At 45.9% G+C, this 17,337-nt stretch overlaps 1 protein-coding gene across 8 annotated transcripts in view; it reads left to right on the top strand.

The window, feature by feature from the left end:
• The window catches only part of SMG7 (SMG7 nonsense mediated mRNA decay factor), a 56,529-nt gene that overhangs the window by 1,875 nt on the left and 37,317 nt on the right, over positions 1-17,337 (top strand). For 7 of the 8 annotated variants that reach the window (XM_036388048.2, XM_036388046.2, XM_036388050.2 and 4 more), the window contains exon 1: positions 4,614-4,711. The exons of the other annotated variant lie outside the window; for it this stretch is intronic. In XM_036388048.2, the coding sequence (XP_036243941.1) occupies positions 4,683-4,711 (29 nt within the window). In that variant the 5' untranslated portion in view covers positions 4,614-4,682. Of the gene's footprint in view, positions 1-4,613; positions 4,712-17,337 lie in introns of those variants that run through there. 8 annotated transcript variants of the gene reach the window in all.

Genomic DNA, 17,337 nt, shown 5'->3' with positions numbered 1-17,337 from the left:
GGAGGAGGTACAACTGCCCTGATATGAAATATGGGGGTGTGCCCTTTATGAGAAGATTCTTCACTGGTTCCTTTTAAATAGAAGAGGCTGAAGTTGAGGTGAGACAGCTGATTTTTTTTATTAATCCTGACCCCATTCCCTGCCAATTTTGCATGGGAAATTTTGCAGGGGAGCATGTTTTCCCTTCTGCAGCTTATACAACCTGCAGCTGTAGGAGCATTAAGTGCTGCTGTTGCAGAAGGCACAAGTGGACAAAACTGCTGGTGGCCAAATTCTCCCACTGCCTGGTGATGCCAAACACATCCCACTGCTCCTGACAGCTCCTGCCATGCAGCTGAATCTCTCTGCCTGCTTTTTTTCACACTGAGAGTTTGACCTTAAACACCACTGAAAGATCAAGATCACCTGTCCAGACGTAGGTTACACACTGCCTGGCCATGGTGGGGACAAGGTGGAACCCAGCACTGCCAGGCCATGTGAGGATGAGGTCTGAGCAGCCTCTGGCAGAGTCTGTAGCTCTTCCCTGGCTTTCCTGCTGGATGGTGAGTGATGTGGTAAATCAGCTGTCACTTAGCAACGCTGACGGCTGGGGAGCAGCAGCAGGTTTTGGTGCGGGAGCGATGCCTGCAAGGCTGTGCACTGGTTATTTCACCTTTTCCCCCTCAGTGTTTCCTAACCCAGCGTGTATTTTCTTTCACTTGCTGCTTTCCCTGAACACGTAGGTGCAGGTTTCCCGTGGCTGAAGACAGCAGCCCCAGCTGCAGGAGCCACATGTTCCCTGCCAGCCTCCCTGGGGTTGTTGTGCAGTGCTGGAGCACCCCGAGACCCCCAGTGGATTTGAGCTCCAGCCCAGCCCATGGTGGCAAGCAGCCATCTGCCACCTGCAGAGCTGGCACAGCAGGACACAGAGGGGGCAGAAGGATGATTAGCTGGGGTTTATTCCCTGAGGGAGACAGCAGCATGGACAAACACAGGGATCTGCCTACACAGGGAGCTCATATCAGCACTGCAAAATCATTGTCTATGGGACTTGAGACCTGTTAAGCACACCTGGAACATGGCCTGAGGCTCACACCAAGGGTATTTCTGCACATGGATTTGTCCAGCTCTTCACCATCTGCACAGCCAGGCCTCAAGAGCAGGGGGCCGTGCAGCAGAAGGCAGGAAGGTCATGGCTGTGTTCATGGGGTGAGGGATGGGGACCCCTCAGTGCTCCCTGCACTGCCTCTCACCTTGTCCCTCCTCTTGGGAGCAGGAAGAGAAACTTTGCAGCTTAAGGCTTTTAAACTAACAGTCTGCAAACTCTTCGAAAGAACTCAAATCTATCAGAGAAAAGGACAATTAGAGGGGCTTAAACCATTTGTGAACCCATCCTGGCACATTTTGGAGCCTTTTCTGATGAGGGTTGAGAAGCACATTCAGTTCTGCTCCCCACATGATAGCCCTATGACTCTAAGAAATTTTTGTAATGCAACAATGCACTTGAAAAGAAAAAAAAAAAAAAAGAAAGAGGCGTTTCCTTGAGAAGAAGCAAAAAATCTTGAATAAGGGAGTGCTCACCTGATAGCCCAGTTGGAATAAAACCCCTGGTTCCCACAAAGGCAGATTTTTAGTTTATACCCATTTTTGAGATACAATCTGAATGTATCTAGCCAAAACTCAGGCTTGCAAGCCCAGCCCACGGGAGGGAAAGGATTTGCAAATATAAAGAAGCCAGACTGAGCTGGCAGATTGGGCCAGGCCAGGCAGGCCAAGCTGACCCAGTTGCTCATGGAACAGCAGCATAGGACAATAAATGGAAGCACTTGGGAGTAGCTGCTATGCTGGGAGCCTTGTTGAGATGGAGGGAGCTGCCAAACCCACAGTGACCAGGTCTGAGGCCACATGGGGTGGGACAGCCTGGCCCAAAGGGAGGAATCTTCCATTTTGGATGACCCTTTGTAGGAGCAGACATTCAAACAGAGAGGGAGTAAACAAGGCTGAAAAGCAGCCAGTGAAAGACATGACTTAAAACTGAGGTTTGAAAAATTATGAGTAGCCTGGGGAGCTCTTCTCAGGGCTTGGTTTCTCAGGGCTTGGTTCATCACGCACTGGAAGAAGATGCCCAAGGGTGCCATGAGATAAAGCTGGAGATCTATAGAGGCTGAGGACTGTGAACTGACCCCAAGTGCTGTGCAGTGTTTCTGGGACACTGGCCTGACATTTGAGGCAATCTCCTGGGGAAGGTCAGCCTGGGAACCAGCTTCTCTCTTGCCCACGCTCAGCAACACCAGCTGGCCACAGGTGCAATTATCTTGGCAGCCCTCTTAATGTTTCTGAGGTTACAGCTTGGATCAGTCTGTGCAGGTGGGATTGTGGCTGGGTTCCTGGGATGGGCAGTGAGGCTGAGGCACTCAGCATGGATCCCTGGGAATGGCTGCTTGCTCTTTCCCTTCCAAAAGTGAGCTAGCTTTTAGTCAGTGTGAAAGGGTACTTCTGCTCAGAATGTGCAGCACTTATTCTCAAAAAATTAAAAGGAAATTTGTTACTTTATGAGTTATGAGGATTAGAAGGAATTTCTCTAAGAAATGAGGCCTATTTTATAATTTTTTCTTTCTTCTGGGTGATATTTGCAAGGAAATAATGAAGGCTTAACAAACCTCTACACAGTTGAAATTCCTGAAGTTTTACATAAAGGTTATATTTGGGGAAAAGAGATTATTATTAGGGTAAGATGAGGCTTTTGTCACTAACAATTCAAAATCTAAGTAGGATAATCTGGGATGATAACAAATACACTTTACTCATGATAACATTACCAATCAGGAAGAATAGAGGACAAAATTAGATTGTTTAGGTATCTTCATGCTTTGTTTCTTCTTTTGAATGCTGTTGAGTGCTAATTCCCCACATCACAACATTTAGATTGAAATAATCACCAAAGCTGCAGAGAATTTGATGTTTCATCATTCAGCTGTTGAGCTGCTCACTCATCTTTGCTTGATCCCAGGTTTTCATGCTGAGCAGCAGGAGAATTTGATGTCTCAATGACATAAAAGCCAAAGTTTGGCACAGAGACAGAGGACAGTCCACTGCCACCTCTGTCCATGAAAATATCCACACCTGAATATATTTTCAATATATATTTTCAACCTGAAAAAAATGTGGGGGACTTATTTTTGAAACATGATCTTTCATTTTGTCCTCAGGTCACTTACAAACTCAAATGACACAACTTTTATTAGCCAGACACCTTGTGCTCATCTGATCCCAAATTTTCCTCTGCCTCATTTCTTCAGGCTGGCTCATTTGCTCGAATGGGCACTGAACTCAGTGGGATTTTTCCTGCCATGAAAAAAAAAAAAAATTGGAGCACAAATCAAGTCAGCATGGGAGGTGGGACCACATGGGATAAGTAGTGGAAATACTGTAAATATTGAGCAGTGATAGAATGTTGCACCCAGGTGCAAGGTTACTGCCTGATGTGCCCAGGTCCTGACTCCGTGCTGAGGGGAGCTATGTCCAGCTCCAGAGTCCCAGCACAGGAAGAACATGGAGCTGCTGGAGTGAGTCCAGACAAGGCTACCAAGATGATCAGAGGGATGGAACAGCTTTGTTATGAGGAAAGGCTGGAAGAATTGGGGTTGTTCAGCCTGGAGAAAATAAACTTCAGTGTGACCTAATTGTCTCAAGACAGGAGAGACCTGAAGCTCCTGGAGCAGGGCCAGAGGAGGCTGAGGAGATGAGGAAGGGCGTGGAGCAGCTCTCTCGAGGGACCTGTGGCTGTTCAGCCTCCAGAGCAGACCCAGCTGAGAGGGGCCCTCATCCCCCTGTGTCCCTGCCTGCAGGGAGGGCTCAGAGCAAGGACCAGGCTCTGCTCCCTGGGGCCCAGCAATGGGACAAGGGACCATGGGCAGAAATGGATGCCCAAGAAGTTCCACCATGACCAAGAACTTCTTTCCTGTGCAGTGACCAAGCACTGGAACAGAGACCAGAGAGGCTGTGGAGTCTCTCACTTGGAGATATTCCAGACCTGTCAGGACACAATCCTGTGCCATGTGCTCTGGGATGACCCTGCTTGAGCAGAGAGGGGGGACCCAATGACCCACTGTGATCCCTTCCAACCTGCCCCGTTCTGTGTTCCTGTAATTCTGTGGCGGGGCCCCCGCTAGCCCCAAGGGCCTCCCTGTGAGCGGCCCCTCCGAGGGTCGAGGGGAGCGGTGACAAAGCCGGCGGTGGCGGCGCGGCTCGGGCGGCGGATGCAGGCCCCGGGATGCGCCGCGGTTGCCATGGCGACGCCCCACCGCCCCCTCGGTTGCCATGGCAGCGGGCGGGGGAAGGGTTTGCCGGTGGCGCCGCCGGAAGTGCCGGCGGGGGCGGGGTCCGGCCCGGAAGCGCGGCCGGCGCGGCGGGAGGGCCGCAGCGGCTCGGCGGGGCGGGCGAGCGGCGAGCGGACGCCGCCGGTGCCGGAGCGGCGGAGCCGGGGCTGCCCGGGCCGCTGAGGGGCCGGAGCGGCGGGGCCGGCGGGGCGCGGGCGGGCCTGCCCGGCCGGAGCGCAGAGCGGGAACACCCCACCTCTTCCTCCCCGCGGGCCCTGCACGGGAAGATGGCGGCGGCGGGAGGCGGCGGCGGCGGTGGCGCGGGGGCGGCGGGCCGGCCCGGGCTGTGAGAGCCGCGGCGGGACGGGCGGCGAGCGGCGGAGGATGAGCCTGCTGTGCGCGCAGTATCTCCGGTGAGTCTCTCCGGGGCGCGGCGGGCAGGCGAGGCCGCGGCCGGGCGGCCCGGGAACGGCGGGGAGAGGGCGGACCCGGAGCCCTCGGGCCTCGCAGCGGCTCTGAGGGGCGCTGGGCCGTGCCCGGGCCGGTGTGCGGGACCCGGCCCCCGCGCTCCCGAGCCCCGCGGGCGGCCGGGCTCGGCTGCCGCATGGCCCAGGGCTCCCCAGCAAGGTCACGCCGGTGCCGTGGAGCCGCGGGGAGGGTGGGAGAGTCCAGCGGCTTCCCTGGCGGAATTCCCCATCGCTTTCCGAGGGGGTGGCCCGGTAACCCAGCGCTGCGGAGCGAACCCAGGTTTGACCCCGGCTGCGGAGCGGGAGCAGCGCTCGCAGCCCCGGGAGGTGCTCTGGGAGAACGGGAGTAGCTGGAGTCGTGTCTCAGCCTTCGCCATCAGCTGGAAGTCCTCAGTCACGGCTGGCACAGCCGGTCTGTGCCGGGCACGGGCAGCGGAGGGCTTGGGAGAGGAGTGAGGCTGCCAGGGCTGTGCTTTCAAACTGAACCGTTCCCCAGTCCCTCAAGTCGAGAGCACGAGATAGCTCACGGTGATACGAGCAGAACTTTGATAGGCTCTGGGGTGAATTTACACCCAAATGCTCGTTCTCTAGTGGTTCTCTAGTGGCTTTGGAGAGCAGCGTCGTGAGCTACAAATGGCTTTTCAGCAGCTGTAAAGTACTCACTGTCCAGGTTCGTGATCGTGTTGTGTCACCCTTGATGCTTCCAGAACACCTCATGGAAAAGGAGTAGGTATGCCAAAAGGGCATGCACGTTCCTACTGAGGAGTTCAGGGCTTGGGAGGGATTTAGAAGGAGTGAATCCAATGAGGATTTTACATTTCTAAAGCATTTTCTATACAGAGTTCTGAAACACTTTGACAGTCTCTCCTTGCTGGCTCTCCAAATTCCTCCCTTCTTCCTCATCTTGTCTTTTACCTCTGCTTCCTTCTGTTATCCCAGATCCTACCTCAGGTTGATTTCTTCAAAAAAGAAAAAAATGTAATTTTTTTTTATTTAATAGTGAATTTATGACCTTTTGCTCTTCCAGATGAGTATACCTATGCTGTCATGAAACTTCTTCCTTCTTTCTTTCCTCTTACATCATGACAAAGCTTTTAAATGTTTTATTATTAGCACTCTTCTATCAGCAAAAGACTTGCTTTTTTATTGTAGGACATGTCTTAATAATACTGTGACATCTGGCTCCGTGTTCCCTCCTGTGAGTGCACGTGTCCTTTGGGCTGTGGGAGGCTGTACCATGTTACACATGTCCCTGCTCCTGTCACCTTCCTGCACCACCAGGCTCTTCCATAGTACTTTGCTGTGCCAAGCTGGAAATCCTTCCTGCAAGCTGTGGGCAGGAATCACCAGTTTCTCCTCTCTTTGTTCCTCTCACACTTCAGCTCATCCTGGGTTGTTCCTGCTTTTTCCTGGCTGCTTTGTTTATGTTGTGCCAAAGCAACAGGACTGGAGTGTGTGCACATAACTAATGTGTTACTGTCAGTGTCTCTGTCACCAAGAGCCTCATCTCTTCCTAAAACAGGACAGTCCCCCTTCTAAACTTTTCATCACCTTCCTTCTGCCTCTGAGGACCATTTGGGTTTGTTCTCTCTGCAGAAGGTGTGCTTGGGGAAGGTTTCCTTGAAAAGCTGTGAAAGGCTTTTTGCATCCACAGAATGTACATTTAAATTGTTTGATTTGCATAGGGCAGAAATGCAGCTGCAGATTACTGCAGCCCAAGCTCATAAAGGGAACTGGGAATTGTGCCTCAGACTCTCAGAGCCAGTTCTGTTAGTCCTCTGTCTAAAGGAGGAGGGCATGCTCCTTTTTACTGAGGCAGGACAGGCTCAATCCAACTGTAATGAGGAAGGGATAGGCCAAAGTGTAACAATGTGAGAGGGCAGCTTAGCAAAATGTTGTGCCAAATGAAGACATGAGGCAAGCAGTCTGTGCTGTCTTCATTGTCTTAACACTAAGGAGGGACAGAAAAGTTTCTGCAAGAAATCGTTTTTCTGTGTATTTGGATTTTAGACAGATTTCTAAGGTGAACATGTAATGATTGAATGCCTAGTGAAATAATGACTCTGCAAGAATCAAGCTGTTGAAATGATGAGTGGGGAAGAATGGACCTTTAGCTGGACTACCTTAACTTTTCCACTTCTGGATTCTTGCTTTCTATATGTGTGTGAATCAGCTATTTTAAAATGCTATCCTTGAAGGACTGTGCTCCTTCAATCAACCTGTGAGAACTGAGGAACACATGAGCCCCCTACAGAAGTCTTCCAGGAAGAGCAAATAAGGTCAGGCTTCGTGTACTGAGTCTTTGAAAAGTTGCAGGAAAGTCTGTTTTTAAGTCATCTTCCTATGTTGCAATAGATTTTTGGGATTTTTGCTTTCCAGTTTTATCCTTTTCAAAGTCATCTGTCAAGGGTATTGGAGTATATTCTCTCCCATCTAGTTTCCTACATAGTTCACTGGAGTCATTGTTTGAGTCACTTCTCAAAGACTTGCACTGCATCTGGTAAGGTGAGTAGACCTTTCAGAGGGTTCTTTTAGGAGACAAGAACCTAAAAGATATTTTAGGAAACAGGGACATTGTTCAAGTCTCCCTGTTCAGGTGAATCTGTTCATTGCCACTGGCTGAAAATTTGTATCCATGCTATTTGTGCTGCTTGGGGAATCTACAAGTACTCCCCAGAAATCAAATTAATCTCACAGGGCACTTATTTCAAACTAGACATTTCATGTATCCTGCTAGATATAAAAAGTCACTTTTAAGCAAAATATCACTGATAGGATTTCTGACACAATAGCACAGAAACTTGTGAGCACATCCATTTTATAAGCCAGTGTTGAGCTTTAGTCCATGTTTATTCACTTCAGAGAAATGATCTTCAATGCCAATTTTATGTGTTAATGTTCAAAAAGGAGTTAACTAGGATTCAAAAGTTTAGCAGTTTGACAAATGATTGTCTCAACTACATTTCAAAAAGATGTGAGCTTAGTTACCAGTTAAATGGGGCATTGCTCTGGTGAACTGTGGCTTTTAGCACAAGCACAAATGTAGAATAAAAAGTGCTTGAATTACAGGGCTTGAACACTGCTTAGAAATTCCAGTGCTGATGAACCAGTAGGTAGTTTCCTGTAGCCTTATGATGAGGCTATAACCAAATTCATTAAAGGTTTGACTGCTTTAATAATTCAAATTGTGGGTCTCTTTTTTGAAGACTCATCAGTAGCTCCATTAACTTGTGCATCTGCTGTGTCTCTTCATGGTTACTCCTTTGCTGTCTGCCAGCCTGTGACACACCTCTTTGCAGAGTTTCTGCTCTGTTGAAGGAGGAGGCTAGAGCAGAGGTAATTGCAGTCTGTGTGTGAGCATGTTCTGGTACTGATTCCTGGTCAGAATGATGCAGAGGTGATGCTTGTCTGTGCTGGAAAGGCACCAACCAGAATACTGCTTGAATGAGTCTCACCAAGGCTAAGGCAGTTATTTAATTATCTTGGGAGTATATGAAGGAAAAAGTTAGTAAATGTAACCTCTTAATAGAGAACCCTGTGTCCTTGCAATGGACTTCTGGAGTTGGCAGGGTCACAAGGCTGGAGGAGAGGCCTCAGGAGGCTCCTGTCCAGCCTCCTGCTTGCAGCAGGGACAGCTCTGGGCTCAGACCAAGTGCCCTGGGCTTGAAAACCTCCAGGGATGGAGACATTTCAGCCTTTTGGGGCAGCTTGAATATCCTTGTGATGGAAAAGATTTTCTGTACATCCAGTCTGAACCTCTCCTGTTTTATCTTATGCCCATTGTCTCTTGTGCTCCCACATGGAGAGCTGGATCTATGTTCTCAGTCCCCTTCCTGGAGGCATGTGGCAGCTGTGGGTGCCCTGGAGCCTTCCCTGCCTCACACTGACCTAGCCTGGCTCCACAGCCTCTCCTCCAGTCCCAAATGCAAGTGCTCCAGCCCTGACTGCTCTGGAGGCCCTGCTCCAGTTGTTCCACAGCTTTCTTGATTTGTCTTGGTATCTGAACATGACCAAATCAGTCTTGGAAAGTATTCCCTCCAGCTTTTTGTTTTCTGAAATGATTAATGCTACTTGCATACAGTGTTTACTCTTGAATTTTAAGCAAGATGTAGTGGGGTCTGCTTTGGCCTTCCAGGAGACACCTCATTGATGTTTTTCTTTGGGGTCTGCTTTGGCCTTCCAGGAAACACCTCATTGATGTTTTCTTTGGGGAGCATAAAGTCTCCCTTCTAGTTTTGTCTTTTTTTTCTCTATATAAGATGTTTCCACCATTTGATAACTAGAATTTCTGCCAATATTTAATATGAGCAACACTTCTTATTCTTCTTTGAGGGTGAGAATAATGATTTTAAAAGGCAAAGATTGACGATGGCTGCTATTTACTTAGGATCAACAAGCTTTTTGTGGTGACCTATGAAGCGAAAAGAATCACAATCAAAAAAGTGTCAGGCAATTCCCCACTGAGCTTTCTGCTGAAGGAAATACATCTTGCTGAGAGCCCCAAGACTCACACCATACTCCTCAGGTGTCTGGGCAGCAATTACTTGTTCCCTTTTTCCTATCATGGGCATCCAAATTATTGAGCATCCTCCTGTCACTCAGGGACAACTTGTGCTAAAGTCACTGTCACACCTGTGATAATTTTTTGTTTTTTAAACCTAGATTCCTAAGGAAACAAGTTGAAATGTCCTGAAGTTGGTTGCTGCCATTATAAGTTTGTGAAAGTTAGCTGGTTAGGTGATTATGTCTGGGTGATCCAAATGAATGTGCCTGGTGAGAGAGAAGCAGGCAGAGCCCAGGGGTAAAGCAGCACTTCCAGAACTTCCCCTGAGCTGTGGTGTGCTGGTCTCTGTGCTGGGATTTGGGCATGCTCCTCCATAGGGAGGTAGCAGCAGGGATGGCAGTGCCTGTGCAGGTTTGCAGGTGCTGGGCATATTTTCCTGCTGGAGGGGCTGGCAGGAAGGTGAACATGTGCCAGGGAGAAGAGGGCTGCAGTAACCAGAGAACGTGACTTGCTTAGCACTTGGCAAAAGCTTGGCCATACAAAGGTGGGTTTTAAACTTGAACAGCTCTTGATGAAGTTTCTCACTCTCCCTCACCCCTGATGTGATGGCAAAAGTTATGAGTTTATGGCCACATCTGAAGAAGCTGAACTGGGGAACCACACTAGGTTAAAACTGCTTTAGTTTTGGTTTTTACCCATGGGGTTTCGTTCAAGTTGGTTTCCTGATCCCGTCCATTGTGTTACTACAGATGTGCTGACAAAAAGGGTGAAGCTGTGTGCAACAGGATTGAAGCACTAATGGTTAAGAGTGGGGTGGGACTGCTGCTTGGAGTGATAGTGCTCATTATCAATCAAGTGCCCACTGACCCACAACCCCAGTAAATAGTGTCCTGTTTCCTAAAATATGGCTGTAGCTATAGATAGAATATCATCCTTATAGAATGTACCTGGTCTCACTGTCCACAAACCATACCCCTATTTCCAGTCTGGACTGAGAGTCTCCCCTTGCTGCAGAACACAGTGTATGCTCTTACTGCACTCTCTTTGTGCTCTGCTGTGAGGTTACTTGCACCACAGTGCTCCAGTGACCTAGAAGTGCAGGTTAGTGTAAGTAAAGTTACAGCTGTATTTATTTATTTATTTTTGATGGCAGGGATGATTCCTGTAGCAATTAGTTCTTGTTCTAACCTGCATATTCCTATGTAGTTTGAATCTTTATTGGAAAAGAGAAAGTTCTGGTGTGGCAGTAAAACCAGGTGATGCTTGTCTGAAGTGTTAATGAGGGAGGGCACCAAAGCATTTTGAGAAGGCTGCCCTTGTCCCTGAGTATGGGCGTTGGAGGGGTTTTTTCCTCAGTTTCTTCATTTCAGTGCATGGTAAGAAGGTACATTTTCTTGGTGAATTAGCTGTTTTATTTAAGGAGTCAGTGTAAGGTATACTGTGATATTCTGGCTACTTGTAAAATCCATTTCTTCTATCCTAAGAAGTCATAACAGGTAACCATAGCTTGGTCCAGTGAGATGATTTGGCCTCTAAATAAGCTGAATTGTATCACAAACTTTTAATTTAAGCAACTTAAATCTGTTAAATCAATGTATCTGGAAACTGAAGCTTCCCTGCTTTTTTTAGTTTGCCACATTGGCTGTTGTGGACATTTCCTATTGGAAAAAGAAAGGTTGAGTTGATGGGAGAAGTCAGTGACTTGATGGATAAATGCCTTGGCATGTTCCCTGCCCTGCTCAGCCAGCAAAAATGAGTATAGAAGGAGAATAATTGCAGTTCAAGTGCATGGTGACTGGGGAGGGAAAAGTGGATAATTTGCTGTAGGATCTGATTTTGTTGGATGAGGAGCTGCTGGGGATCGTAGAGGTTTAAGGGTTCTTCATCTTCACAACAGTAGCAGAGATTCACTCATAGCAGCAGGCTGGTAGAAGAGCAGTTAAAGAATGAAGCTATAATTTGTAAGGAATATATGTGGGAGGACACTAGTTGTTGCTTTCATTACTTTGAACTTGAGGATTGTCCTCATCTTACTGGAAAAACTGCACAGCTGCTGTCAGGCAGGAGGGGAATAAACCCACAGATTTTTCCCTTAAAATCATTAGCAGAGATGCATACTTTGATTCTGTACTTTTTAATGTATTATGAGGGAGGTAATAGATTTCAGTGGTGTTTGGGAAAACACAGGTTTTCCTGTGCTCAGGGAGGGATATGGTATCTTATTTCTCCATCTAACTGCTGTGGACAGAATAGAGGAATAACAGATTGTTTGTTGTGAAGTGACGTGAGGACTCTGGGCCATCATTTCTCATGATTCCAGGGTGGAGGGCTGGTGGCTTTGTTTGTGTGTGCCTGCTGAGCCCTTGAGTGGTTGCACTGGGCAGGGCATTGCTGGAAGCATTACAGCTGTACAGGAGCCATCACTAGCTGCCACTTGTGCAGCCCTGCTCCAAGTCCTGCCCTTGGGCCACATTTCTACACTTGTCTGCCCACTGCCACTCTTCCCATTTGAATTTAAGACAAAGTTTTCGTTGTGAACTTGGGGACTTCCCAGATGACCAAATGAGGGGGAAGTGGCTTAAAGAGTGTTCTGAAGCTGGGTATTTAAATTGCTCTGAGTTAAATCAGCAGGTACTTGTTCAGATCAATGTAATCCTGTGAGTTGGGGTGGAATAAACTTCTTGGAGTGACATTAGGTGTGCTTTCTCTTCTTTCTGTATTCCAGTCGGACTTCTCTTGGATTATTCACACTGGCTTCTGCACTCAAGGGATTATCATAAGGAACCAGAAGGCTGAGGAGTCTGAATCTCTTGGGTTTGTTACAGAGCTGTGGGTGACAAACTGAATTTCACTGATGGGGCTCCACTCAGAGATACCCTTGAGGTACTTAGGAGTCCTGCTAGAATTAATATTCTCTTCCATCTTCAGGGAAAACAAATATAATATTTCTGAAAGTACTTACTATGTCCTGAATACATCAGCAGTCTATCTCTCATTTTTTTTATTTCATGTTTTTGGTGCTGAAAGTGTCCTCTAGTGCTCAGCCTCATTGAACAGTATTCTGCTTTGTCTGATGGTGGTATGGGTAAAGCTGATTTTTATTTTATTTCTCCCCATCCTCTCCTCTGATGCATTGTCTGTTTTGGGTCTGCAGGCCCTGCTTGTTGTACAGCTGAATTATCTGAGAGCTGCTCTCTAGCTGTTAGAAAATGAGAAATTCATTTTGAGTGTGGAACCTTTAAGACTGACTCTGCCAAAATAGTGTGGGGAACATTTCTTGAACTACTTAAAGGAAACTACTTTTTTCTCTGGAAAACAGAAAAACAGGCGTTTTAGGCATTAAGCATCTTTACTTCAGACTTTGGTGTTTCCTGATGTCTTAATTTAATGAGGCCTTGAGAGTTGTTCCTATTTGGTCAGGCTATGGCAAGGGGCAGTTTGTTTGGAGCCTGCCTGTTTTGGGCCCCCTGGACCCCCCATAATCTGTGCTATTTACCACATCTTAACTTCCCTACACATGAAGAATAAATTAATTTTTGATAAATCTGCTGGAAAAACCAGTTTTTCCCTTTGTTTTATGCTAGTCCTGTAAATAGTGCTGCTGTCTTTTGCAGTGAAATTCTCCTGGGATTTGATTTGCCATGTCCTGTGTTGGTCTGGCCATGGTGTGGAGAAAGCATGTGGATATTGCCATGTGTCCAACAGCTGTGACTGTGTGATAATCTTTTTTTAACCCAAACAACCTTTGACAGCTTTGGTTCTTTCTGCAAACAATACTGCTTTTGGCAGGGCCTTTGGGCATTCCTGCTCTTAATTCAAGGTACACTTGAGCTGTTATGAGGGATCTTCAGGGCAGATTTTCCAAACTAGCCTAATAATAACTGAAAATGGAAATGCTAATCCTCTATACCTATGGAGAAGGAAGAATGGGACAAGACTTCTGGCTGTTGATGTTGTCTGTCTTGAAGTGGTGTAAATGCTTGTTGATGACATTGCCATAACCAAACTTGTGAGCAGAGAGACTTGATCCAGCCAGGTATTCCCAGGAAAAAGCCAGTCTGTTGGTAAGAATTGTGTTCAAAGGATTTAAACCACGTTTATAAGTATTAAAGAAAGACCTAGACCCACCAAAAGTGTACAAAAACCTGAAAACTGAAGCAGCTCTTAGAGCTCAAACATGCTGCTCCAGTTACTAGAAAAATAAAGGAAATATTATTTCAATTTTTTTTTAAGTGAGATTTCTATATTGGTTAATGATTGTAAATTCAATTATTAAAATATGCAGAGTAAATTTGCAATAAAAATCTAGAAGGATTTTCATTTGTCTTAATACCATTGATAGGTGTAATGTTGAACGTATATGTGAAATCTTTAACTAGAAAAGAAGTGATAAAATCCTTAATATGCATTGTTGACATACATCTGAATTATTACAGCAGGCCTTAATTTATGAGCATGTCTCACAGATTATGCCAGGGCATGAACGTCTGGCAGGTATTCCACCCAGCTTGAACATACCATGACTATTTAATTTAGAGATTTATTTTGTTTTGAGGTACATGGTAGGAGATATGGGGCTTGGGGCAAAGACATCTGTAGGGGATTGTGGCTTGCTCTGACTTCAGCTGGAGTACTTGTTTTCTGGGTTTGATATCAAGGACTAACATAATCTTTAATGCTTACAAGTACCCAGAATAATATTTCCAGTGTGTTTCTAATGAAGATGTCAAGTGCTTGCTGATGCTGCTGGTATGACTACAGACTATTTTGGTCCCTTCCATCATAGGTGGCCAGTGAGAAGTCAGCACTAAAAAAAGTGCTGTGTCTGCCTGTGACATTATGTTATGTGCTAAGGATTTGGGGATGCTCATTCAGGATCAGTTAGAATTCTGTACTCTTTGATTAAAGATGGTTACAAAAATGTATCTTCTGTCCTGCATAACCAATTGTGTTAATTCCTGAAATAATTATTTGAGAATTGCTATGCTGGAGCATTAGGTGATGTGGGTCAAGAGTGTTTTGTCTTCAGGAAGGACAGATCCAAAAGACATGACGATCTTTGGGCCTTTAAGGACTCAGGTGCTGGAAATTTTTTGTGTATAATGGGAAATGCTCTTGGACATTTGGATTTCAGATTTGGTATTAAAGCAGCATGATTCACCTCACTTCCCTGCTTTATTGTCAAATGCTGAAGCACAGTGCCAAAATTATTCTATTTTCAAACTTGTTTTGGACATGCTGGTATACTACACAAAACACATGACTATGAAATCCCTCTATAGATGATTGCAAAGTGAAGTGCACGGGCTGCATTGGTTTGTGCAGCCTGAGTAACACACAAATGCTGAGTTAATAGCTGGTAACTATGTAGTCACATGTTGAATCTTTTGATGGCATTGGTTCTCCTTGCTTAATGTGCCTCAGATTCAGGGAATGTCTCCTCTGAGGGACAGTCATTACCCTTCCCCATGTTGCAGAACTAGCAGTGGCTTGAGCAAGGCTGGTGATTTTTGCTCTGGGATTTGGTGGTAGGAAGGAAGTGAAGTGGGTGAACCCAAGGCACGCAGCAGTTCCTGAAGGCAAGGGATAATGCCATGTGGGAAAGGTTTGGCAGTGTCTGGGGTGCTGCTTTGGGCTGTGGAGGTGACTTGGTAGGACTTTAAAAACAAGCAACTAAATGATTGTCAGAAATAACATCAGGGTGATGGAATGGGCTATATGACCTTTTGAGGGCCTTTCTAGGCTTATGATTTGATCTTCAGGTGGGATGTGTTAGTCCATTGCTATGGAGCCTTTTCCTCAACCTTTGCAGGAGATAATGAGGTCTGGTCTGACTGCTGAAAGGGAGACTGCAGTCTGGGAAACTGCATTCATGTTATTCTTTTCTACAGTTTATGTTTAGTAAAGGTCTGCTAAACCCCCACGTTTTTCCATATATGATTCATAAAGCAGATACTGATTTGTAGTCAGCTGAACATCATGTGGACTTTGCTGACATAGAACTAGAATGGACTCTGTCTTTAGGTCTTAAGATTTAAATTTGAAATAATTTTTTGTTTTTTAATAAATATATTTAGGCCTTGCAAGTAGATTTAACCTTGGGAGTTGTAAATTTACTCAGATGCTTGCTCCTAACCAATCCATTAGTTTTCAAAACAGGAAAGGAGGTTACTGGTTAACTGGGAGCACCTGGCAGCACTCAGTGGAGCAGTGGTGGCAGCAGATCCTGTTCAGAGGCAGTTTGGGCCTGCTGGAGCAGAGCTACGCAGGTCAGCTGGACTTGGGCCATGGAGCTGCATCTCTTCAACCAGGCTGGATTTCTTCCAGACCTGTTGGTGTTTGATGGGCCTCAAAAGCTTCAAGGTGCACCTTTCCTGGGGAGGACATTCTTGTATCCAGTATCTTGTACACAGTCGTGTATCCATCTGCTTCCCTCCTTCTGTGCTAATAACATTTGCTAGATCTGAGCTGGTTGGACTGGTCATAGGTTTCCCCTTCAGCTGAATACAGAACAGAGTAACTTCCCAATTTCCAGGAGTACCATGTGTTTTGGTGATGGATTTGGGTATTGTAGGCAGCAGCCCTTCTGGATGAGCCACTCCTGAACTGAGGAGAACCAACAGTAGAGGACTGCAGGTGAGTTTTGTGTTGCTAAGCCAGAAATTATTTGAATATTCTCTACTTGGAAAGTAAGTTTATCTCAGAACAGCATTGCCTATGTGTTTCTGATAGAGAATGGGGAGCAGCTAATGAGACTCCTGTAGATGATTTGCAATGATGTACTGAGTACCCATTTAATTATCATAAATGGAGGGTATAATATTCTCCCTGACTGGTGTTCAGCCTTCTGCTGTTACTGTGCTTTCAGAGTATGGTTTGCATGTAATTTCAAGATGGAGAATTGAAAATAATTTCTAAGATGCAGCTTGCAATCAGGATCATATCCAGATGTAATCAGGGTGTGTTTTTGTCAAGGCTTGTGTGTACCATGTGGTGTCCTTTCAAACCTCCTAATAATGAAAAGCTTTTTAAAACTTTTAGGTATGTCATGTTTGTGCATAGATGTGTGTTTTGTGTGATGTTGATGTGATTGGGAGTTTGTAAAACGAATGGTATTGACAAAACCAGTTTACAGTTATTGAATGACCTCAATATTTAAATATCAATCATTTTTCTTTAAGGCTTATGTTTTGGAAGGCCTTGACTGTCTGGGCATAGATCTTAGTATAAGGACTTGGAGAGCACGTGTTAAAAACACTGACCTCCACTGTACCCATCATAGCTAACCTGCTACAAACACAGTATGAGGTATTACTTGTGCTTTATTTCTGCCACCTCTGATGGTACCATCTAATGGATTTGCTCTTTATCCATCTGCTGCTTAGCAATGAAGACAGTATCTCAAATTCCCAGTAACTGACTCCTCTTAAATCACAGAATCACAGAATTTTTAGGGTTGAAGAGACCTTTAAGATCATTGAGTCCAACCCATGTTCTAACACCTCAACTAGATCATGGCACCAAGTGCCACATCCACTCTTTTTTTAAACACATCGAGGGATGGTGACTCCACCACCTCCCTGGGTAGATGATTCCAGTATTTGACCACTCTTTCTGTGAAAAACTTCCTCCTTAATTCTAGCCTGTATCTCCCTTGGTGCTTCCCCAAAGTTCCTTGTTGTGGGTAGTGAGGCAGCAGAGCTTTGTTTTGGTGTCTAACTTCCTTTAAGGGAGAGGGCTGTCAATGGCTGAGAGGATTGGAGGGCAATCTTGAAGTTTTTGTGCACTTGTACCTTTAAGATTGCCTTAGTTTTGAGAAAATCTGTTTATCCAAGATAAAGATTGGAGGAGATACACAGATGGATTATGTATTTGATCTTAAATGTTTTGCCTTTCACTTGTTCTCAGGTCAGCTGCAAAGCTGACATATTGTCAGCCAGTGTAGTAAATGTGGTACTGTATGGATGTGCCAGGGTATTCCACAAAAGTATTACTTTTTTACTGTTTGCTATTAAAAGTTTTCTTTTGAAGGCATTCCTTAACATGAAAATATATCAATGTCTTGAAT

The sequence above is a fragment of the Molothrus ater genome, chromosome 9 (genome assembly GCF_012460135.2).
Source record: "Molothrus ater isolate BHLD 08-10-18 breed brown headed cowbird chromosome 9, BPBGC_Mater_1.1, whole genome shotgun sequence".
Taxonomy (NCBI): domain Eukaryota; kingdom Metazoa; phylum Chordata; class Aves; order Passeriformes; family Icteridae; genus Molothrus; species Molothrus ater.
The sequence above is the reverse complement of the archived record's forward strand: the minus strand, read 5'-3'. Positions and strand labels throughout refer to the sequence as shown.